Consider the following 24,419-nt stretch of genomic DNA (forward strand, 5'->3'; position numbering starts at 1 on the left):
TATGGCCTTTCTCATTTGAGATGTAGTTGTGGTTGTGTATGAAAGCATCACTCACAGCTCACATCAAACTGTTAAAATACCAGGCAAAATGTCAACTGATAAATAATTTCTAAAAGTGTAGCTGCTGGCAGGATTTACAACATTGATCCCACAGTTGTAAGGTTAGTGCCTTGCAGACAAATGGGGAAAATCAGCAAGTTTAATTTGATGACAACTATTTTGCAAAATGTTTTGAGATATAGTCATATTTCTGACTAGGGAAGGAATCCTTTAGCTCCTATATAATGAATTTGGTTTTGTATAGGAACTAAACGTCTGCACAAGGTTTCTGGTTACTATAAATATGACTGCTTAGATAATACAGAGCAGAGGAGGAGCATTATTCTCACACAAGAAGCAAAGTTTACCTCTTTATTGGGTAGAAATGACAATGAAAATGATTGGTTTTAGACAAGTTATTGTCTGTAGTTCCTGAAAAGAAATATTATATTACAATATATTCAGTAATATTATGACTTGTTTAAGCCACAAACAGAGCATATTATAAATTAAATTATATTATACCTAACACCCTTTATGAATGGGATTATAATATAATGACTTTTTCTTCTATCCACAGCAGAAAGTTAAATAACTCCAAAATTCTGAAGTTGAGATGGCTTTGTTTGATAGATTTCTTAAGTTCTCTGCAATTTTTAACAATAGATCAAAAGAGATTATGCAGAATTAAGAAAAATGGTTTGCTGCTGGCAAATGCGTTGTGGTGGTTTTACTTGGGTGGGCAGCTGAGCTCCACCTCATCTGCTTTCTCACTCCCCCTCCTCAAATGGAAAGGAAGAGAAAATCCAATGTAAAGGGATAAAGGGATGAGATAAGGGCAGGGAGATAAATCATCAATTATTGTGATGGGCAAAACAGATTCAGAGTGGGGAGATAGTAAGATTTATTGCCTGTTACTAACAAACTAGAGAAGTGAGAAATGGAAGAAATTAACCAAAAACACCTTCTCCCCCATCCCTCCTGAGCGGCACAGGAGAATGGGGGAATGGGAGTTCGTCTGTAGCACTTCGTCTCCACTGCTCCTTCTAGGTCACTCTCTTCCCTTGCTCCAATGTGGGGTCCCCTCCCGTGGGATGCTGTCCTTCCTGAACTGATCCTGTGTGGGCTTCCCACAGACAGCAGCTCTTCAAGAACTACTCCAAGTAGGGGTCCATACCACACAGTCCACCGGTGGCATGTCGACTCAGGTGCAAACTGCCCCAACATGGGTCCTCCAAGGGCAGCAGCTCCTGCCAGGTCACCTGCTCCTGCATGGTCTGCTCTCCGTGGGCTACAGGTGCAGCCTGGAATCTGTTCTGGTGGAGGTCTTCAACAAGCTGCAGCCTCCTTCAGTGCAGGTCCACCTGCTCCACTGTGGTCTCCTCCACAGGCTGCAGCATGGAACCCTGCTCCACCATGGTACTCAATGGGCTGCATCAGGATAGCTTGCTTTACCATGGTCCTCACCATAGGCCACAGGGGAACTTCCGCTGTGGCCCCTGGAGCACCTCCTGCCCCCCTTCTTCACTGACCTTGGTATCTGCAACGCTGTTTCTCAGTCCTTTGTCTCTCTCAGCTGCAGTTCCCCAGCAGTTATTTTGTTTGTTTGTTTGTTTGTTTTTCCCTCTCTTAAATATGCTTTTACAGGGGTGCAAACAACATCACATATTGGCTCAGCTCTGGACAGAAGTGGGGCCCTTATTTAACATGGGGCAGCTTCTGGATTGTTATCGCAGAAGCCACCCATGTGCACCCCCTGCTACCAAAACCTTGCCATGTAAACCCACTACATGCATATCAAAGAGTTGTTACTGTTGAAAAAATACAGTATGGTTTTCTGACTCTAACCCCAAGTAGTATTTTTTTTTTTCTTCTCATTTTGGGGTTCTGTACTTTTGTTATGTATGTTTGTAAGAGAAAGGGGATTGGAGCTCTCAGATTTGGAACTCTCAAATACTTCACATTTAAACTAATAGTAGTAAGGTCGCTGAATTGACTTAACAATTACGTTTTAAATTTATGTCTCTGTCTCATTAAAAAAAAACAAATGGGGGGTGGGAGGGCCTCTAAGCTTACAGTAGAATTCAAGTCTTCATACATGGAGTCCTGTTTTTTTGTTTGTTTGTTTTGCTTTTGTTGGTGCTTTTAAACAACTGACAGAAATGCCTAGTTTACATGACTATAACACTGTCACTTGCTTTTCACAATACTTATAACAAGTATTGAATTTCCACCGCAGTGGTTTTTATTTTTGTTGTTCCTCCTGTCTTTATTATTTGTTTTCCTATGATATTACTTGAATTGAAAATTCAGACATATATGATGTAATTCGAGACTTGACAGAACGGAGTCTCAAAACTTCGGTGGCAATTGAATTGTCAGATTACATTCCAAAAGAAGTTCTGTAACAACTCACAGTAGCTATGGACATAAGCATAGTTGGCATCATCACTGCATCATTTTAATTTAAGCCTTATCAGACACCATACAATTTCTAAAAAGGATGATACTTGTGTTGTGATTTTTATTATGCAAATGTGTATACAACTACAAACAATAATTACACAGAGCTCTTTGTGTGTGTGTGTGTGTGTTATCCTAGGTAAACAGAATGAGTGAGTGACTAACTACAATTTAGAATCATGTATATTACATTATCAAATTATGGTAAAAAATAAAATAAAATCTTCTATGGTCTCTTATGCCCAAATGTTAGTTACCTAAGCTATCCAGTGTCCTGCAAACTATATCTCTGTCTGTGAAGGTTTTGAACTAGGATGTACTACACATCTTGCTATGAACCAGAAGGGAACAAACCTCTTAAAAAATCACACACATACACAAAAAAAAAAGTCACAAATTTGTGGTATAATTGAACTCTTAGCAGCCAAATCCAAAAATGATTAGTCCATATCTAAGAACTGCAGAAAAAGAAAGGGGATGGGGATGGTGAGGGGACTAAACAGTAAATGCTTCCTCACAAAATGTCTCTAGTTATAATTCACTTAAACTATAGTAGACACATATACTATGGTTGTACCATACAAAGAGAAAGAAAGGGATGCAATTAATCACAGACCGTGATCAGAGGAAAAAATGTTTCCATTAATCCAAGTTTAAAAAATAACCAAAAAATGTTCCAAGGATGTCAAGACAAGTTCAGAGATAGGAAACCTGTTAAGCTTCCCAGAAGTCTTGCAAACTCAATAGCCTGTTGCTAGCAAAATAGCAATACTGTAGTACTGGGATACCAAAGATTTAACAAGCTATATTTCCATTCATTTAAGTATGATGCTGAAAGCTACTGAAGAGAAAGGACAGACATTGCCTTAGTACTTTGACATGAATTGCAGGGTATGGAGAAGCTTGTTAGAGTATCTCCATGTTTTTTGATAAATTAAAGACCAAGAAAATATGATTCTGGGGTAACACATGACACATAGAAATACCTTGTATTCTTATGCGGAATTGTGTTGGGTCTGTAAAACCACCACAGGAATATATATATATATAAAAAAATATATATTATTATATGTTACTATAATACTTTTGGTTAAAATACATATCTAAAGTACTATCCTATTTTTAATAAGTGGTGGTTGCAGATTGTGTTTATGCATTTTCTTTCCTAATTACTATATCTCCTCTGTTAGGAAATAGCAAATATATGGTCTTTAGTTCTCAGCAAAGGAAAATTTAATGATATTGAATATTTGAATATCAAAACTATAACCAATACTATGGAAAAAGTAACTATGGAACAGAGACAATCCGACAGTATGCAAAAAAATATATTTTTCATTTTTGCCCTCTTCCACCACCCGTTCCCCAGGATTGATACAAAAACTTTTACACATAGAATCGTTCCTCCCTAAAAACAGAAACTACAGATATAGATATTTAGGCTGTTTCTCCAGCTCTTCCCACCGATACTTCTACACAATATATACAATGAATTGAACAATATAGACCATTTTAACACAGATTTTTTTTTTTTAAGTCCATGGAATACTGTATTGTAGCGCCACCTGGTGCTTTTGCCATGACAGTATTGCAAAGCAGACTTCCCAAAACGTAGTTCTACACTGGAAAACAATTATAATCCTCTTCCTCTTCTTTTTTTCTTTTCGTTTATTTTTCTCTTCTAGCAGGGAGACTCATTCATTAAGTTATTCATTAACCTGCTATTGAATATCTTGGTAGCAATTCTAATGTCTTCATCATAAGGTCAACTGTTGTATCTTTGGTGCTACTTTGTGGACCTACATAAAAAGGTTATATAGTAGAATATAAAATAGAATATAAACTGACATCAAGTCTAATGGGTCGTTTGTAGCTTTGTTTTGTTTACTTGTTTGTTTAAAACAGGAAGAGGAAATAAGGAAAATGGCTTCATTAGTAGTTACTCTTTTGGATAGAAAAGGCGCTATTGCAACAGCTGATTTCAATACCAGTTGTATTATTATTATTATTGTTTTTATTATTATTATCATCATCATCAGTTTTAGAAAATGAAGAATGCTAGCAACTCAGTCTTTCTTAGGCTCTGGTTGGCAGCTAGAGCCATAGAATCACAGAATATCCAGAGTTGGATGGGACCCACAAGGATCGATGAATCCAGTCCCTGTATACTGCAAAACATATATCTGAGAGCATTGTCTAAACGCTTCTTGAACTCTGGCAGTCTTGGGGCCATGACGTCTTCCCTGGGTAACCTGTTCCAGTGTCTGACCACCCTCTTGATGAAAAACCATTTCCTAATACCCAATCTGAACCTCCCCTGATACAGCTTAACGACGTTACCTCAGTTCCTGTCACTAGTCACCAGAGAGAAAAATCAGCACCTCATCCTCCACAGCTCCTCGTGAGGAATCAGGATGAGGTCACCCCTCAGTCTCCTCTTCTCTAAACTGAAAAACCAAGTGATATGAACCACTCCATATGTGTTGCCCTCTGGACCTTTCACCACATTTTTTGCCCTCCTTTGGATGTTCTCTAATAGCTTTTGATCCTCCTTACATTGTAGCATCCAAAACCGCACGTAGTAGTTGATGTGAGGCCACAACATCACAGAAGGATAATCGTAGAATAGTAGAATCATAGAATGGTTTGGGTTAGGAGAAACCTTAAAGATCATCTAGTTCCAACCACCAGCTATGGGCAGGAACACCTTCCAGTATATCAGGTTGCTCAAAAGTCCCAGCCTACCTGGCCTTAAACACTGCCAGGAATGGGGCATCCACAACTTCTCCGGGCAACCTGTGCCAATGTCTCACCTCCCTCTGAGTAAAGAATATCTTCCTAATATCTAATCTAAATCTACCATCTGTTAGTTTAAAACCATTACTCCTTGTCTTGTCACTATAACTCCTTAAGAAAGAGTCCTTCCCCAGTTTTCCTGTAGTCCCCCTTTAGGTACTGTAAGGCTGCAATGAGGTCTCCTCAAAGCCTTCTCTTCTCCAGGCTGAACAATGCCAACTCTATCAGCCTACCTTCATAGGAGAGTTGTCTGATGATTCTTGTTTCTCTTCTGTGAGACTCACTGTTAGACTCACTCTAAAAGGTCCATGTTCTTCTTAGATTGGGTGCCCCACAGCTGAATGCAATACTCTATGTGGGTGTCTTATGAGAGTAGAGTAGAGAGGGAGCATCACCTCCCTCAACCTGCTGGCCTCAACTTCTTTTGATGCAGCCTTGGGTATGGTTTGCTTCCTGGGCTGCAAGTGCACATTGCCAGCTTGTGTTGAGCTTCTCAACAACCATGTTCAGGTTTTCATCAGCCATCATCATCTCATCAGTTACTTCCTTTGACTGTCTAACAATGCTGTGTCTGATGCGCCCCAGGATGATTACATCATCTGGCTTTCTTTGGTTAACAACATGGGTAATCTTGTTATAAAAGAAAAATAAGATGGTTAAACACGGTTGGCAGTTCAACAGCCATTTCCTTATCTCACTAATGTGTTTGTAGTACTGGGCTAACGAACTGGTTAAGTGAAGCTATATATTAGAGCTGCAGCGAAGATGAGTTGTATACTCATCTTTTTTTTTTTTTGTGGGAAAAAAAAAAGTGTGTTTCTTGGTTATCTTCTGGTGGAATGGTTTATCTTCAGTGTATCTGTCTGGCCAAGGAGTCAGTTCATAAAGAACTTATCCAAAGTCATGAATATGACAGCTAAAGAAGAAATAGAAGTCACAGAAAATACAACTTCTCCCTTTTTCACTATTACACAGTGTCCTGGAAGTCTGAAGACTTTATGGACATAATTTTCCATCCCTTTCAACTCACAAAGTATCAACTTTTTGATGCAATTCTTGATGAGTTGAATTATAATATGCTGAATTTTACCGAGTATACTCAATACAGTTTTTAATCTATTGAGTTCTTATTTCTCTGAAGAGATTTTATACAATTAAAAAAATATATTTTACATAATACGCTACTTTAAAAGTTCTAAATGATTGACTCCAAAAGTAGCTGAAAGTTTCAGGATGATGTTGTCTGATTGGTCTAATATTGCCCATATTTAAATGATGTTGAGATAATCTATGAAAGATAATCCTAAAATCTGTTGAACTCTAAAAAGATTATTATTTTTATTTTTTAAGAGCATATAGCACATAAAGTGTTAATTTGTTAATTGGAAATAAATTATGTAGTTTGACTAAGGAGTTAAACCCATAGAGCAGCTATTCCTGGAGTTGCTATTGACTACCAGAGCTTGAATCTCTAATTTACACTTTAGAACTATGTATCTGGGAATAAGCAGTCAGATATCTTTTTCTCATTGGCTTTCATGAGGTATAACTTCTCCATTTCACAAAATGTTTAAGTTTCTTTTTTTCTTTTCTCAAATACTTTTTTATTCAGGAAGATCACAAAATCATTTTGGAAAGAATAAAGTGGAAAGAAAATTAAAAATTCATATTAAGCAACTACATTTACCAGTTGCACTAGAATTGGTGTTATTTTGGGGGAGGCAAATGTGGGGAGGATTTAAAAAACAGTTTCAAAATATTTTCTTCCTTGATAGGTAAAGATTAAATAGGGTAGTTATTCATTGTATAGTTGCAAATGCAGATTTCATTGTTAGATGACTAAACTGAACAAATCTTTTATAAGACTAGTACTTCTTGTAAAGTAATACATTGATGGTGGTCGTTTTAGCTATGGTCTTTATCACAAACAAACAAGTAAATAAATAAGTTAAAGAGTACTTCTGTTTCTGTTTGGTGCAACTTAAGCTGTTAGTGTTTTCTCACTATGTGTTTAATCATGAAAGAGATTTAGTATATTTTCTTCAAAATCTTTTAAAAGTAATTACATAGTCCAGTGAGCACTGCAAATAAATAAGGAAAGAGATGATGTTTAAATCATACACTGGGTTGATTAGCTGCTATCTGTATTTCATGGGTTTTTATTAAATTTCATTCTTATGAGAAGCTTGAGCTGGAAAGAGATAGTACTATGAAGTTTCAAATGACTGTGTAGTAGTGAAATGCTGTTTCCCAGGATTAAGCTATTGTGAAAGCATCTATATTTTATCTTTGGGCATCAAATTGAGCCAATCATTTTACATTTAAACAAAATTTAAATAAATAAATAAATAATCATATACAATTCAAACTTTTCAACTTCTTGTTTGAACATAATTTGATAAATACAGTAATACAGGTGACTACAGAATAGTACATATGATCTACACACCTTAATATTTGAGTCCTCCACTCACAGCATGTAAGAGTCTACTCCCCAAATATCCTTAAAATCTAACTTCCCTGCATTTGATAAAATTGGAAATTGTCTGCATTTTCATTTATATCATAATGACTGGACATGTTTAACAAGTTATTCCAGGTTATGTTTATGCCCAAACCATTACTGACTAAAAAAATATATTTCATATTTTATAAAACACAAACCTATAATAAGAATAATAATTAAAAACTAATATCAGATGTATTAGTATTATAAACCATATTGTATTTGCATTCTGGTTTCTATTATATGTGTATATAAAAAAAAGATTATTTTTTTATCTCTTGTGATGAAAAAGGAAGATTAAAATATTGTAGGAACCTTATAGTTTCTGAAGCATGAGATACCATTGTTGACAGGCCCTTGTATGTTCTAATGAAAAATTTCTCATTATAGCTTGTGAATTCATACAGCGTTCCACAAAAGTGGCTCTAGTTCAGCAAAGGAGCAAAGGTCTAGTAGAATCTATTGACCATTACAGCTCTGTGACTGTCCTTCTGGTTTGCTGCCAGATTTCCTAGCTTGGTCTTCCTTTTTTTTTTTTTTACCTGGCAGAGGAAGTCCACACCTGGAAAGTCATCACATGCCAGAGAGATCACAGGACACAAGGATTTGATTTTTATCCACAGAGGATTTTGGTTTGTGGATAGAGTAATTTTAATGAGAATGAAGCAATTCGTCTATCTCATATCAGTATCCTGTGTGGATTGAATTTACTTTTTACAGAAAGGGTACCACAATTTATCGAGCCTGTATTATGTGAGGAAGTTTGCTGTCAGATATGAAAAAAAAAAAAAAAAAAAAAAGTTCTTTCCTCATAACAATATAACTCTGCTTTCTACTTTTCAACAGGTGGGAAATGTTGTTCAATTTCAGTGCAAGAAAGGACATCTTCTCCATGGATCAACAACACGAACTTGCCTTCCTGATCTTACATGGAGTGGAATTCAGCCAGAATGTATACGTAAGTATTTGATAGGTGGATACATTTTTATGCTAATTCTAAAATTATTATTTTATTTTTTTTCTCTCTCTGCTACTTAGTTTCAGTAACATTTCTATAAAGTTACCTGTTTTTATATATAGCTATTTTAAACTAAATTTAATATAAAGTTGCATTGCTAATTTACAGCAGCTAGAAATGAAAAAAGAAATTTTGTGAGTAAAACAATTTTTCTAAAATAGCCTGTAGATTTTAAAAAAAGAAAAATAATGAGAATATTAGTGTGTTGAGTCATACTAAATCTGATCCTTTTTGAAGCACAGACAGCCCATTGACCAGAGAAATAGTGAAAATAGTAAGTTTCTGTCTAAGAGAATGCAACCCTTCAAATGAAGAGTGTGCAGAGTCAGGAAGAGGTGGCGAGAACAGGCCATGCAGGAAAGCCATGGACAATCCTACCTTGTACTGGACTAGAAATTTACAACCAGGTCTAGCAAAGAGTTTGCACTGTTTCCCAGTTAGGTACTCAGGGTATTTTAAGAAGGAAAAAAAGATTTTTTTTAGTTGGAATTTGTTAAGTCTGAAATTGAGACTATCTTATTACTTGCGTATGGCAGGCAACATTTCATTTTTTACATCTTTTACACTTCATAGGTAATCTTCCTTGTTCTTCAGCAAGTCAGTTGTGTTTTTCTGGAAACAGTCTTACCTTATATGGTCTGACCTTACAGAAAAACTTCGAGAAGCAGTGGTGAGCGTATCCACAGAAGAAAACAGTATTGTGTTTCATTTAGTGTTAATGTTCCCCCTAAACAAACGCCAAATCAGTAGCTCAGTTCGTTGAAAGCCAAGGTCTTCTCATACTCTGGAACTATGCTGTTTTTGAGATAACACAGGGTTCTCAGATTCCGGTGGTTGTTAAAGATGTAAAACACTTCTCATGAGATTAGGGTTGGGAATTAATTTTTGTTTATGATAGTAAAAACTTGCCTCACTTACCACTCCCCTTTGACTTTTCATAGTATTTTTTTGAGGTGGCCCGTTTATTTACTATTTTTCTATGTCACAAGTCATATAAGTCACAAATCAGGATTGCTTTTTACTATGATAAAATGTGTGTTGTTTGTGTTCATGTATGCAGATGAGCAATTTTAGATGTGCAAGGGTGCATTTAAACTGGTTCTTTGTCTCTTGAAGATGGAAAAAACACTTTCAAGAATGTAGTTACAGTCTCAGGACTATAAATCATAGACTATACAATAACTTCTAACACTAGTTTTTTAAAACATATTAATATGTTATTCTTATTGAAGCTTTTTTCTTCATTAGTTACCTTTCAGAATGGATATAGATTTATTTTTTTTCCAGAAATATTTTGACCATTTTGACTGAAGGATATTTTATCTTTTCTTTGTAGCTCACAGCTGTAAACAACCAGAAACACCATCTCATGCAAATGTTGCAGGAATGGATCTTCCCTCACTTGGCTATACATTGATTTACACTTGTCAGCCAGGCTTCTTCCTGGCGGGAGGATCAGAGCATAGAGCCTGTAGGTCTGATGGTACATGGACTGGCAAAGTTCCAGTTTGTGAAGGTAGGCTCTTCTGTTTACCACTGCATATCTCATATCTCACATTTCAAGTTTCCTTTACTTGCAGTCTAATAAGATGAGGCAGAATGGCAAGGAGAACTAGGAGGGCGAACATGTAAGAAGATAACTCTAATCCTTTGTCCGTTGTGTTTCATGGGACAAATGCTTTCATGTACTTGTGTTTCATTTGCATGCACAGAGGTGTCAATTACAGGTATAATTCTGGGGACAGGTTGACACCTGCTTTTAAAGTTCTGACTGAGTCAGGTGTGGTCTACATTCTGATAAGCTCAGTGGAGTAAGGACCTCAGTGTTTTTGCACATACCTATTAAACCTAGACAAGGATAAGTTTATTTAAAGAGACTATGTCAGCTGCAACACAGCGATGACAGTTGCAATATTAGAGAAGGATGCCTACGAAGTCCAAGCAAGATGTAGAGCTTAGGGATATGGTTTAGTGGGGACTGTTAGTGTTAGGTCAGAGGTTGGACTCGATGATCTTGAGGTCTCTTCCAACATAGAAATTCTGTGATCTGTGATTCTGTGAAGTGTCTAAATTACTGCATGGAATTAATTAATAGGGTTTATGATTATTTTATATTCATATGTGAACAACCATATACTACTCACAAACAAAACTAATTTATTTACTTTGCTTTTCCAACATTCACTTTTTTTAGGTTTTAGATTTTTATTTTTTTCTGTGTACTTTGTCTTGTGGTGGCATGGCATGAAAAACCTCATGGCAAAATCGTGATGAGAATGGTATTTTTCATGTGAGATAAGAAACATCCTCAAGTATAGCAACTGTGTGGAATTCCATTTCCTGAACAATTAAACTACCTTTCAGGTTACTGATACCTAATTTTCCAGATGTAGTTATCACCAGGGCTTTTACGGAGCCATTCAGAGGCTATATAACCACATGCTGCCACTTGGAAGGGGAATTAACTTCACAGGAAGTTAATATTTTGTATTACTTAAAAAAAAAACAAAAGAACAACAACACAAAAGGTGTCCTGGCATTAAATCCCAGGCAAGCGCTGGGGGAAAACAGAGCAGAGTGTTGGGAGAGAGTATTAGAAAGTAATCTGCCAAAAAGCTCATGACTTGATTAGTACTCAGGAAGCATTATAGCAGGCCAAATGTACTTCATGGCTTTTATTTAAATCCAAGAATTTTCCAAGTTGTTCCAATAAATCCAAGTTGTTTCTCTCAGTACTGCTGAAGATAATTAAATCCTGAAGAGGAACATGATTTAAAATGCATTTGTCTCTTCTTTGGTGTTACATTGCATGTACATTCGAAGCACTGCCCACAGTGCTACTTGATATGAATCCCTATATATATACATACTATAAATATAAATACTAAATCTACATTTGTAAATCATAAAACTTCCCTTAGATAAAATACTAGAAGACATATCACATATTAGATGCCTAGTCCAAGACTGTGAATTCTGAAATGTGGATTCTGAAGTGAATGCCTACAGTGTTGGGTATTAACAAATGACTTTGTAGCATCTGGTTAACTTTGAAAATTTGGCAAAAATGTGGCAACAAAAGAAATCAATGTGTATGTGCTCCTGTGATACTAAGGCTCAATATTGACTGAAATACCATTTGTATTTGGAGTTTGAAACATCATCTTCAATCCTGTATAACAAGTAAATTTCATTATGGAAATTATTTTTCCTACTTTTTGAGTAACAAATTTGCTCATACTTTGTCTTTTTGTCATTCATTCTTTCTAACAGCTGGTTCCAAAATATTGGTGAAGGATCCCAGACCAGCTTTGGGAACACCAAGTCCCAAACTAAGTGGTAAATACTTTCAAGTGTTTATAGTTTTAAACAATATTTCTGTAGAAAAGATAAACAGAATAGATTTGTGAGACTGCACTGCGTGGCTCAGAATTAATAAAGTTTTTAAGAGAGAATATTTTTTTTTTTTTAAGAGAGAAGTTTCCTTAACTAAAATTAGCCTTTTAATTTATCCCTATTAAATGCCTACTGATATGAATAAAGATTTAAAAAGTATTTTTATAGGATAGGTTTTGTTAATTTCTTTTTTATTATGTTTTTCTTACCTTCATAACTATGTTAATGATATATTGCTTGGTATGCATATTACTAGTTTTTTCATTTGGAAAATTTTTGTTCAGTCCCAAGTAATTGCAAATAAATTACATAAAGATCCATTTTCCTGAAACTGGGAAAATAAATTGCGGCATAACAAGTAGCAGTATCAGATTGTTTGCACCATGCATTTTCCTTGCTTGTAGCTTACAAGCCCAGTATGCAGGTGTTATGTTTTTATGGGTTTACTTTTCAAAAAATGCCTGTATGTATACACAGATAAAACTCCAGGAAAGCTATATAGGGAAGACACTTTGTGTCTGTGGCCCATAAAATAAACAGTGAAGGAAAACTATCAGGTATTCCAGTGTGCCTCACTCTTTAATTTTGAGACACCCTGAGAGAAAAAGGGGCAAGTGTTCCTGTGTGCTTATTTGACGTGAGATGCCAATGTACACACTAACATAGAACTTTAATTTAAATAAGAGTAACTCCAAATGATGTGAGTATGCGGATTTTTGACGGTTTATTATAAGGCTAAATTTGATATATTGTCTTTGGAAAGTGTAGTAAAGACATTCTAAGGAACCTTTAATTTCATTTTTTAAATGGTATCTCATATCTCATGTCAAGACTTTGAAAATTTGCATATATCCGTATTGATGTATAGGTAACATATTACTTTTGAACAATACTATTACTTAAATGAATCATTTTACAGTGGGTTAATGACAAAGTGTTTAAGGCCAGTCTGGATGGGGCTTTGAGCAACCTGTTCTACTGGAAGGTGTCCCAGCCTGTGGCGGGGAGGTTGGAATTAGATGGTCTTTAAGGTCCTTTCCAACCCAAACTATTTTATGATTCTATGATTCTAAAAGGAGAGAGGGTAAAGTAGAGAAAATGCTAATATTTATTGTATATTATGTTGGATGATTGACTTCATAAGTGCTAAATATTAAAATATGTATTGAAATATGTTTGATATCTGTATAGTTCCTGATGATGTATTTGCCCAAAATTATATATGGAAAGGCTCTTACAACTACAAAAGCAAGAAACAGCCCATGACTTTGACAGTCACCAGTTTCAATGCAACTTCAGGAAGAGTAAATGCAACACTTACAAACAGCAATATGGAATTGCTGCTTTCAGGTATGGGATAAGAAATATTAATTTCAGTTAATGTTTTCTGTTTTATATGCATTGGTTCCCTCTAACTTTATTCATAACACTTAAGTTTTTAACATCTGCTGAAAACTGTCTTGTCTTATCAAAATTTTAATTCTAGTTCAGTTCTTTTTCAGAAGGGATTATTCTACCTTTTCCTTCTCTTTTCCCAGCTTTGTATTATATTTGTAGTTAATAGGAATGAGGAGTAGAAGAATTCTAATCCACTAATTCATCTTAATTCACATTATTCTTCCTTTAGAATAAGTAATCTTAAATTACTATTCATTACATTTTATTAATTCTTAAATGGCTTAAATGATTTTTTTCCTACAACAGCTTATTATTGACTTATAAGCAACATGTTGACTTGGCAAGGCAGAGATAGTTAAAGAACATGGAGAACAAAGAGAGATCATAGTTTTTTTTAGACTGGCTGATAGAGTTGAAAAAAAGTTGCTACCCATCTTGCTGTGGTTTCAGAAGAATCCCTTGACCACAATATTTGTTTATGGTATGGTATGACATTTCTGCTGTGGTTAGGTTGGCACAACAATATGTGCAGCTCTCTGCATTGTGAACCATCATCAGAAACCACAAATATGGCTTGACAAGAAAGCAAACATGAAGACTGTAAAAATGTTTGGATTTGTTTTGTTTTTCTAACTCTGTCAGTTCCTTGATTGAGACATCTCAGCCACACAGACAATGGACCTGTCACATCACAGGAGTAGCAAGCTACAGAACAGGGATGTGAATAAGTATAACAGACTATTGGTATTAAAAAAATATTTTTAAAAGTGTCCTAAAATAATTTCTGATTGTTAACCATGTTTGTCTTGACTGTCTTTGTGAATTTAATCTTTCATATGATGTCTGTTTAGGTTCTACAGTGTAATTTCCATAAGGGTATTAGTTGCCCATTTGTACTCTATATACAAGCAATGCACAGTTCATTGGGTAATTAATTTATCCCTATTTTATATGTAGAAAACTGAGAGTGTATATATTGAAAGAGTGTCTTAGGGTCAGGGAAGCAGGAATGGAATAAAAAGACATGGAGATGCCAAGAAGTTGTTTATATTTGACTTGAGGTTTTCCAGAAAGAAGTAATTCTCTCCTCTTGCAGCTCTCACTTTTGTTTGTTTGTTTGTTTGTTTTTATTCTAGCATTTGTTGCCTTTAATTTTTTTTTTTTTTTTTATTTTGACACCCGTGCTTACTGTGATTATAGTATACATGTCTGTTACAAGTTGAAAATGGGCATGTTCATTTGATCAGGTCAGTGTGAGTGAAAATAGCAATGCTATTATAGGGATTAAGAGAAGAGAAAGGTACAGCTTTTACCTATTGATTTAGCTCAGATAAAACACTCTCTTGTACACTGGAAAACAAGTTGCCAGCACTGAAGAAGCACATCAGCCTTTCACTGAGAAATGCTTGTGAATCCATCATTGTTAGTCAGCAGAGGACAGAGGTGCCTTTGTCTATGGGAAAAAAAATAAAAATAAATCTCTATATTCTTGCTTGAGTGTACAAAACTAATGCTTGTGACACTGTACACTCATTAAAGACCTCAGCCTCATGCAAACATTTCCTAATGTATGTTTATGCAATACGTGCACAGTAGATGGCATTGATTTTTTCCCCCCCCGAGTCCAAAGAAATATCTAGATGCACACTGTCCAAGCTCTGAAGTGACCAAGCACTATGTGATGTTAATGCAGTCCTGAAAACATGAGAGTAAACCCTATGTTATCAAGGCACATTAATTTGAATTCTGTGTAATGTTAACACAAAAGTATTCTTTTTAGCTCATACTTCTTATAGGGTAAGCACCTATCCTTAATGTGGAGAGCACTTTTGTTCTGTGATTTTAAGCATGGAAATGAGAAACATGAATTAGCAATCTTATTGCCCACTCTCTTACTGATGCTTCTGAATAGAGCTAGGAAATTTGCATCTTAGGCAGAAATGAACATTTGAGGTTCCCATCTCTTGCCATAGTCTATAGTAAGAACCTTGAGTGAGTAAGTCCTAACATAGAGGACAGAGTAAAATGTCTTTTCTTAGCTGGGATATGTCTGAGCATATGATGTCTTTCCATTTTATGTATTTTTTTACTTAGCTGTCAGTAAGACAGATGTATCCATTTTTAAAATTATTTTTGCTCCTCTGCAATTACAACACAACCATTTTATTCTGATCACATATACAAAACTTGATATTCTAGTTGGAAAACTGTGCTATCCGTTCTCTCTTCTTTTTTTCTAGTACTGCGATATTAAGCAATTCAGATGTGTCAGAATTTCTTCCTTCCTCCTATATGCAAGTCTTGTCATTGTGTGGAAGAGATTGTGTTTTAACACTGATGAGAACCATTTTTATGAAATATTTTCAATTTCAGAATTTTTTAATTCAGCTTTTGGGAAAGCTCTTAGATATGTATATTCCTATATCACCTTCTTTACCTGGTAGATAAATTACACATCTTGAAAGTGGTACGCTTAGTTCAAATACATTCTGCCTTATTCAGAATAGTATTTTTCATCTCATATCAAACTACTGTCAAGGCTTGTTCTGTCTAAGGCATGTTTTGTTACCATAATTGTTAAGTAACAGCTGTGTGTATAGGGAATTCCCTTCTGTCCTCTCTAAAGACTAAAATCAGTTCCTATTGAAATTCTATGGTAATAATTAAAACAAAAAGTCACAAAATAATATATCTTGTTAAAATAAAATGTTGGTGAAAATGCTACTTGTTCTTCCTGTTTTCCTATCTAAGGCAAGAAATTATATGCTTATTTTTAAAGATGAGGTAATTTCTCTAGTCAACACAAATACGAATTTTAAAACGTCTATTCTACAGGAGTCTATAAAAGCCAGGAAGCTCGGCTAATGCTCCACATATATCTCATTAAAGCACCCTCCCATACATCCGTGAGCAAGCTGAAAGAAGAAAAATGGGCTATGGATGGTTTTGTGAGTATATTTCTGCTACAAAAGAAAGTGAGAAAGAAAGTTTTTTATTTGAAATCACACTGACGTTCTGCACCAAAAAAATGCTGAGGCATGCCAGTTGGAATCTTGTTAGAGATACTGATTCACTAAATGAAATGAAAAATTCATTGTAAGTTCAGGGAAAATATTTAAGTTTAAATAAAATATACAAAAGTACACAATTGAGTTTTGTGCTATCTATATACCATATGCTATTTATGTATTGTCCTTATTTGAAGTGGTTTATCTTCTCAGTGGTTTTATCTTCTCAGTGGTTTGTGGGGATAGGACAAGAGGCAATGGCTGCAAGTTAGAGCACACGAAGTTCCACACTTACATGCGAGAGAACTTCACAGTGAGGGTGATGGAGCATTGGAACAGACTGCCTAGGGAGGTTGTGGAGTCTCCTTTTCTGGAGATATTCAAGGCCTGTCTGGATGCCTAACTGGGCAGCCTGCTCTGAGGAACCTGCTTTGGCAGGGGGGTTGGACCCGATGATCTTTCAAGGTCCCTTCCAACCCCTACAATTCTGTGATTCTGTGATTCTGTGAATGATTGTTTTGTTTGTTTTTGTTTTTATTTTGATCTTGGAAAAGCTCAAACAGATTGCTTTACCCTGAAGTTAGAAATTCATCTGAGAAATACATTCTTTTCTTCAGTGAAAGCATAGCTTCGGGTCATTGGTAAAGACACGCTTGTTGCCTTGAGAAAGGGAAACTTAAGGGAAAATCTTGAAGGAAAATGCCTTGGGACCACTGAATTTAAACTTAGTAACTATCCTGGGAAGGAAGTACCTATAAATTAGAATAAAATCTATTATTTTAAAATGTACTTAACCCTCATAAGGTTAATAATTCATAACTCTTTCCTCCCTTCCCCAAGTCATTATGCTAGCATATTTTGGTTTTGTTCCAGAGCCTTCTTCAATATTCTTCTGGTCTACAAGTGTATAATTATGTAGTTATTGAGATAGATGAGCATTAAGTAATAACAAAGCAACTGTCAATTGAAGGCAAAGTCTTTTCTATGTACTTTTAAAGTGATTATTATTGAATACTTGCATCCTTAGGGATTACCTGTGATACAATTTTTGCTTTGTACTTCCTAAGAAATCAGATAATTTAAAAGTATATAAGATACCTAGAACTACCAACATCTTGAATTGCCAGAAATATATATTTTTTGGTTGGTTGGTTAGTTGGTTGGTTGGTTTTACAAAACAAAAGCTAGAGGTAATACAAAACAGTAGAGATCACCATAAGCCAGCATGCTTTAAGCTGTGCCCATGACAGCTGTGTCTTTCCTTTTAAATTTCATTAATTTCCTAGAAAAAAAAAAATGTGTTTTAATGGGGAATAACAGCTACCGGTCAAACATATTAAGATATTTCTTTTTCCAAACAGACTCTTGTAACATTTTTTTCCACATTTAGTTCAGAGTACTTTTTGTTTGCAGGTTTCTGCTGAACCTGATGGAGCTACATATGTTTTTCAAGGGTTCATCCAGGGTAAAGACTATGGACAATTTGGACTTCAAAGATTAGGTATTCAGACAATTTTGTCAGTGTCATTTCACTGTTCAATATTCAATATTCTGTTTTATTACATCCAGTAACTTAAGGGCATCTGCAGGATGTTAACATTATTGACATGATATAGAATGTTTAGATATTCATATCTTAAAATCACATTTAAGTAGAACTTACAAACAGTGTTATGTCAGAAGTTATAAGGAGTTATAGGTTTCTTGCAATGTACTGCTTAATTTAGATATGCATTTGTAATTCCTTGAGCAATATTTTTCTAAGAATATAAAATGCATTCAGTTTCACATATAACTATTTTGAAAGCCCAAGTTATAGAATGCTCTGATAAACAGTCCTCTTATTCATGGTGCTTAAGTGGCATTACACCTAAATATCGCACCTAAATATTAGAGTGAAAGTGCTAAATATTTTTAAAGTAAATCTTTATGTTGCTTATAAGAAGACCAAAATCTTACTGATTTATTTCCTAAAAATCAACTTACTGATTCTGCAGGTTCACTTCTACACCAAAGAAAGTCTTTATTTTATTTATTTATTTATTTGAAGATGACAGCTCTGATAACTGGAAATATTTTAAAATGAAGAATTTCATTTACTTTTCTGATATTGTGTACAACTATGATATTTCTCCTGCAATCCTCAATTTTCATTTTGTTAATGCTGAATTCTTGAATGATAAAATACTAGCATTGACCATGGTTAATCAGGTCAATAATCAACAAAATGAGAGAGTCAACGGTCTCTCTTTGAAGTTAGGGATGGATTTACAATCAGTGAACAGATTTTGTTTATCATGTTTACCACGTCATTATTTTATGCAAAGGAACGCACAAAGAAATGTGATTTTTCTATGACAAAATGCTTTTGTCACTGTTCCCAGACAATTTTCCTCACAATATGTAATTCATTTTTCTGTATTTAGCATATTGGTAATCTGTTGGGCTCTTTGTTTGTTTTGTTTTGATAATTTCTATATATTGCCTTGTGAGATCTAGAAAGAAAATACTAACTTGACAATGCAATTCTTACAATGTCTAATTCAAAGCTTAAAGCTTAATGTTGAAGCTGCATTGGTATTCCCTTTTCCCATATTAAAAAAGCGTGTACTTTGGTTTTGTAGATAATCTAGTAGTTTATGTGTTCCTCAACCATGCAGCAGATCATATTCTTATTTTTTTCATCAATATGTGGCTTTAGCTCTGCACAGTTTTTTCTACCTCTTTCACTTTGTGTATCAAAAGCAACAGCCAATGAAATCAGTATGATGAATTTTCGTTTTGCCTCTTCAGGTGATTTACCCTTTCCTCTTAATCATGTTTGCTATTTATATATGCAGTACTTATTCTTCGTAATATATACAAATGTAATCAATAATATAATCAATCTAATGTATGGGTTACTCTACATTTGACTTTTTGTAGCACAGTACATTAATGTGTAGTAATAACACCAAAAACTTGACTGTCATACAGAATTATGTAGTAAGGTAATTAATATCCCAGAGTACTTGTATTGTTCTCTTTACATTTTGCATGTCATTATTAATTGTATATAGTATTCTCCACTATATTTGCTTTCCAAGTGGTCTCAGCATACAGCTGTATGTATAGAGCTGAACATATTATGATGACACAATCACAAGATGTTATTCGAATTATGAAGTTTATGAAGTAGTAGGTGTCAGGAAAAAAACAAACAAACAAAAAAACCCACACAGTTATATTACTTGTTTTTTCTTATTATTCCTGTTAGGTCTTAACGTGTCTGAGGGTTCAAATTCTTCTAATCAACCACATGGTACAAATAGTAGTTCAGTGGCCATTGCTATCCTTGTGCCTTTCTTTGCCCTTATATTTGCTGGATTTGGCTTTTATCTTTATAAACAAAGGTAAGTATAAGCTATGTAAATAAAATCTCTGTATTACTTTGTTTTTCATCACCTTCGATCTTTTAAGTGTAAATAAAGAGTTGAGCAAAACCACAGACTTTGCAAAATATGTATGTAGACATTCCTTCCTACCACATTTTAGATCTGACATGACTGAGGTATCAGGTTATTGTACCATGCAGTAACTTCATTCATACTTATTTAAATTAGAAAATCATGGATGCTGTTAATTATTGGCATATGGGAAATAATATAAGGAATAGGCTTTGTGTGTATTTACAGTAGATTGCCTGGCCTGTTTTGTTTTGACATGTGACAGAATTGTGAATCATAGCCTGAATAATTTATTTTAATGCCTACACTGTTCAATGGCTTATGAGTATATGCAAGTACTATGCCAGTGAGAAGTTTCATTATGGAACTGTTTCTGCATCTAAAATCATTAGTTCATATCTAATTATGTTATATAGCCATAATAGTCGTCTCAGTTTTATTAGTCTACATTCAAATTTTGTTCATGATAGTGAAACCAGTTCCAATCCAATCCAACACAATCCAATCCAATTATTTGGACTTGGTTTCAATTACTCTTTTCCTGTAGCAATACAGCATTAGATGACTAAAGAAAATTTCATCACATTAATAACAAGCCAATTTGTTGCCTAATAATTGAGAAAAATAGTTATTTACTACCGTTTGCCTGAAAATAATCATTGTAATATATACTGCATTATTTTAAAACGTGTAACATAAATTTCATATGGTGCCATTTGATTTTGAACTGCTTCAGATTGTGAAGGAATGTAGATGCCTAAGATTTTTTTTATACATTTGCTATTAATAATATGCTATAATCACTTGTCTTTCCTATTTATATCAATGGTTTACAATACAGTGTGCATTTTGCATAACAATATATATCAAATTTTCAGAGGATTAAACTTTGATATTTTGAGAGTTTTAATAAGAAATAAAATGTTTCAGTTATAAATTGGCTTTCAATAAACTTCTTGAGTCTCCAGAAGGAAAAAAAAAAAGGATATCTCAGTCATCTGGATCATGAATTAGTGCATATTTACAAGACTTTGTTGTACTCTTAATGATTTATCATATGATCATCCAAGGAGAAATATCTACCTCTTCTTGGGTTGTTAACTTAGCTTTCAAATGAAAACAATTTCAAATGAATCATAAATATATTTTGATTAAAGAGAGTGCTAGTTCTTAGGAAACATACTGTAAAAAAAATAATAAATTGTAATACATTATATCTATCTCCCCTAACTGGAACTGGGAGATAAATTCTGTACAAATTTTTAAGTCATGCCGTGTCGGTATGTAATACTGCAGTTAGACTGAATAGTCTGTCTTTCTTCAACAGGACTGCACCTAAAACACAGTATACAGGATGCTCTGTACATGAAAATAATAATGGACAAGCTGCTTTTGAAAACCCTATGTATGACACAAATGCAAAATCTGTGGAAGGAAAAGCGGTACGATTTGACCCCAACTTGAACACTGTTTGCACAATGGTATAATGCGGTAATGATATGTTTTCAAAGTTTGGAATTTGAAACACAACACAGTGCACACACAGTTCACTGATTTAAAAAAAAATATTTAAATTAAAGCACACTTTTCAGGATATAGTGGGTCACCTTTTCCTGAGGATGATAGACAAGAATTGGTTGTGATTATTTTGTTTTGATTTTGTTTTTCATAAACTGGATCAGAAATCTTCATGTTTACCATGGAGAGTTTTACAAAAAAACCCTGCTGCACTCCATGAGTGCTAACTCACAGTTTATTTGCTTTTTTAAAAAAGGAGGTTATTCTAAAACATAAAATGTATTTGCATATATTGGAGGAGCATCCACTATCAGTACTTCTGTGCTTTATAAAAATATAATAGAGGGACTGGGTTAAAAAAAGATATAGGTAGAAAATAAGAGCTATACTTACAGGAGACAATAGGTCACTGACCTCTCTTTAACAGTCATATGCTACATGTTTCTCATGAGTTTGTACCATTTTTTTCATTTATTCAGTGCATTTAGCAATTCATTTCTCTCAGAACAGTTTTTGTTTAACACCAGGAAGTAGCATTTGGAAATCAGCAAGTACAACTTACTCTTATTACATCATGGAAGAAAAACAAAAATGTCAGATTCTTATTTAATGATTTTTTTTCCGTGCTTCACATCATTCCTTTTCATGTTCCAAGTCAAACTCCTTTTCTGTTTCCACTGACAACACCCAGAATGGATGTAAATCTGTTTCTACATTCCTTTTGTCAATCATACAATTAATTAGACATAATTTCCAATCAAGTAGCTAAGATGAACTGAGCTTTGTCATGTGTCACTGTTGATCATTGAAAAGAGTGACCATTTAACCATATTTTCAATGTCAAAACATAATTTAATGATGTTTCCAGTTCAAAAGTGCTTTTTACAGTAACATTAGGAATCAAATCCATCTATCAAAATTGCAGGAGTTCATTTGTCAGTTAATCTAGACTGTATCACATCAGTTTATTCTTTCAGCATTTTGTCAGAATGCATGCACAGAGCATGGTAAAATCCCATTGAAGTTGATGGGATTCTAACAGACTTCAGTGAACTTTGGATCAAACCTACAAGACAGAAGGCAATTACAATTTGGAAATACTGTGTTTTCATATCTATTTCATGTCCATATTTTATGGAAACAAATCCTTAGAGTTAATGGTTTAAAATTGAATTACCATAGTGCAATGAAAATAAAAGTATTAAATATATATACATATATATAAAGCCATGATTTTATTAGGGACAATCCATTCATTTTAGAGAAAATTCAGACTCTACAGCCCTCAAAATCGTTTTAGACATTCCAAACCCACTTCCAAGGAAATCCAGTTTTTAGTTTTACAGTTATTTCATAAAAGAATTATTCAGTGGCAATTCAGTAATTTATTTGATGTAGGTCATTGTCTTCCGTTTATAGCATGACTCACAAATGCTGTGTGTTAGCCAGTGTAAATTATCTGTTTTTGTCCCTTTCAGACATTAATAATTCTGTGAAAATCTAAACTTTTTATTACCGTAATAGAGAGTGCCTACCAAAAATCATTGTACCCAGGATTGCTGCTTGGATTTCTACAATGTTTGATGAATTTCTTATAAACCATTTTACAACATTTTGTTTGAATATTCATACAACTCTGTCAAACTGTATTCTACTAAAAGGATGCTGTTTTATATTTTATACCATTGGTTGTTATTTATTCTTGTTTATTCAAATGACTGCAATAACTATAATTCATTCATTAATGTTAAGGTTAATACATTTGAGATTGTTTAAAATGTTTCTTCTGCAACTGGCTACTCCTCTTATATTAATGCATACACTTTTGTAAAGAAGTATATTTTTATGAAAAAAAAAGGATTTGTAAAAGTATGATGTAAATTTTCAGTGCAATGTAAACAAAATAAAAATGGACAATTGCTTTTTTTAACTATGTTTCTTCTTTGGAAGTTGAGCTTGAAACTGATTTCAGGTGTGAAGACTAGAAAATAACAAAATTAATAACTTGGTATTTTTGTGGGTCTTAAAATCATCTTAAATTCTTTTTGTTTTCTTTTTTTCCTAAATCTTCATGTGAATTTTAGGTGAAGTGGCAAGCCCTAGATTACCTGCACAAAAAAGCAATGAATGTAATGTATAAGTTTATTTACTAAAATTAATTTTCTATTTAACTTGAAGGAGATCCCCCCAAAAAAACATAAAAGGCTTGTACTTGTCAACCCAGTAAAAAGAACAGATTATTTTTTTTTCACTTCAAGAGAAAAAACAAATTAAGACAAGTTCAGTGTTTCTTGAAGTTGTAGAAAGCCTACTTTGTAAATTAAAATTTTCTACTTGCTGCAGAAATGTACAAGACACATTAAAGGGTAATGCAATTGTATGTATTTATTTCTGGCATTAAAAAGCAGTGACGTCTTATTGAACTTGGGCGGGGGGGGGGGAAGATCTTAATTATTTTACTATAAAAAAATAATTTCTTTTATCTACCTCTTTTACTTGCAGGCATGGAAAGTGGATGACAAATCCACATCTGAAATGCTATTCATAGGAAAACTAGGTTAAAAAAAAAAAAAGTCTAATCCTTTGCGAATTTGGTGCTGCACATAAACTGAAAAGGCACACTTTGATTTCAGGCATGCTTTGAAATTACTTAAGACTGTGTTATTAAATGCATTGGAAAAGTAAGCAAGGAGTCACTGTAAAAATTGATATTACAAGGGCCATGCACTAATGTTTTATTTTCAGAAGGGTTCTAGAGCAAATTCATTAATTCCAAAAACGGAAAAATCTGTTACATTGTAGTCAAATTTTCATATGCAACCTATGAAGTT

The 24,419-nt window shown here is 34.2% G+C and overlaps 1 protein-coding gene across 4 annotated transcripts in view; it reads left to right on the plus strand.

Annotated features, from left to right (window-relative positions):
- The window catches only part of CSMD3 (CUB and Sushi multiple domains 3), a 641,367-nt gene extending 617,168 nt beyond the window's left edge, over window positions 1–24,199 (plus strand). For 3 of the 4 annotated variants that reach the window (XM_038175100.2, XM_038175101.2, XM_038175102.2), the window contains 8 exons: window positions 8,651–8,762; window positions 10,159–10,338; window positions 12,096–12,161; window positions 13,410–13,568; window positions 16,452–16,564; window positions 18,038–18,125; window positions 19,881–20,016; window positions 21,398–24,198. In XM_038175100.2, the coding sequence (XP_038031028.2) occupies window positions 8,651–8,762; window positions 10,159–10,338; window positions 12,096–12,161; window positions 13,410–13,568; window positions 16,452–16,564; window positions 18,038–18,125; window positions 19,881–20,016; window positions 21,398–21,557 (1,014 nt within the window). In that variant the 3' untranslated portion in view covers window positions 21,558–24,198. Of the gene's footprint in view, window positions 1–8,650; window positions 8,763–10,158; window positions 10,339–12,095; window positions 12,162–13,409; window positions 13,569–16,451; window positions 16,565–18,037; window positions 18,126–19,880; window positions 20,017–21,397 lie in introns of all 4 variants that reach the window. The other variant, XM_005009295.6, reaches the window with a different exon arrangement.
- The last annotated feature ends 220 nt before the right edge of the window (window positions 24,200–24,419 follow it).

This window comes from Anas platyrhynchos, chromosome 2 (assembly GCF_047663525.1).
Source record: "Anas platyrhynchos isolate ZD024472 breed Pekin duck chromosome 2, IASCAAS_PekinDuck_T2T, whole genome shotgun sequence".
Taxonomy (NCBI): domain Eukaryota; kingdom Metazoa; phylum Chordata; class Aves; order Anseriformes; family Anatidae; genus Anas; species Anas platyrhynchos.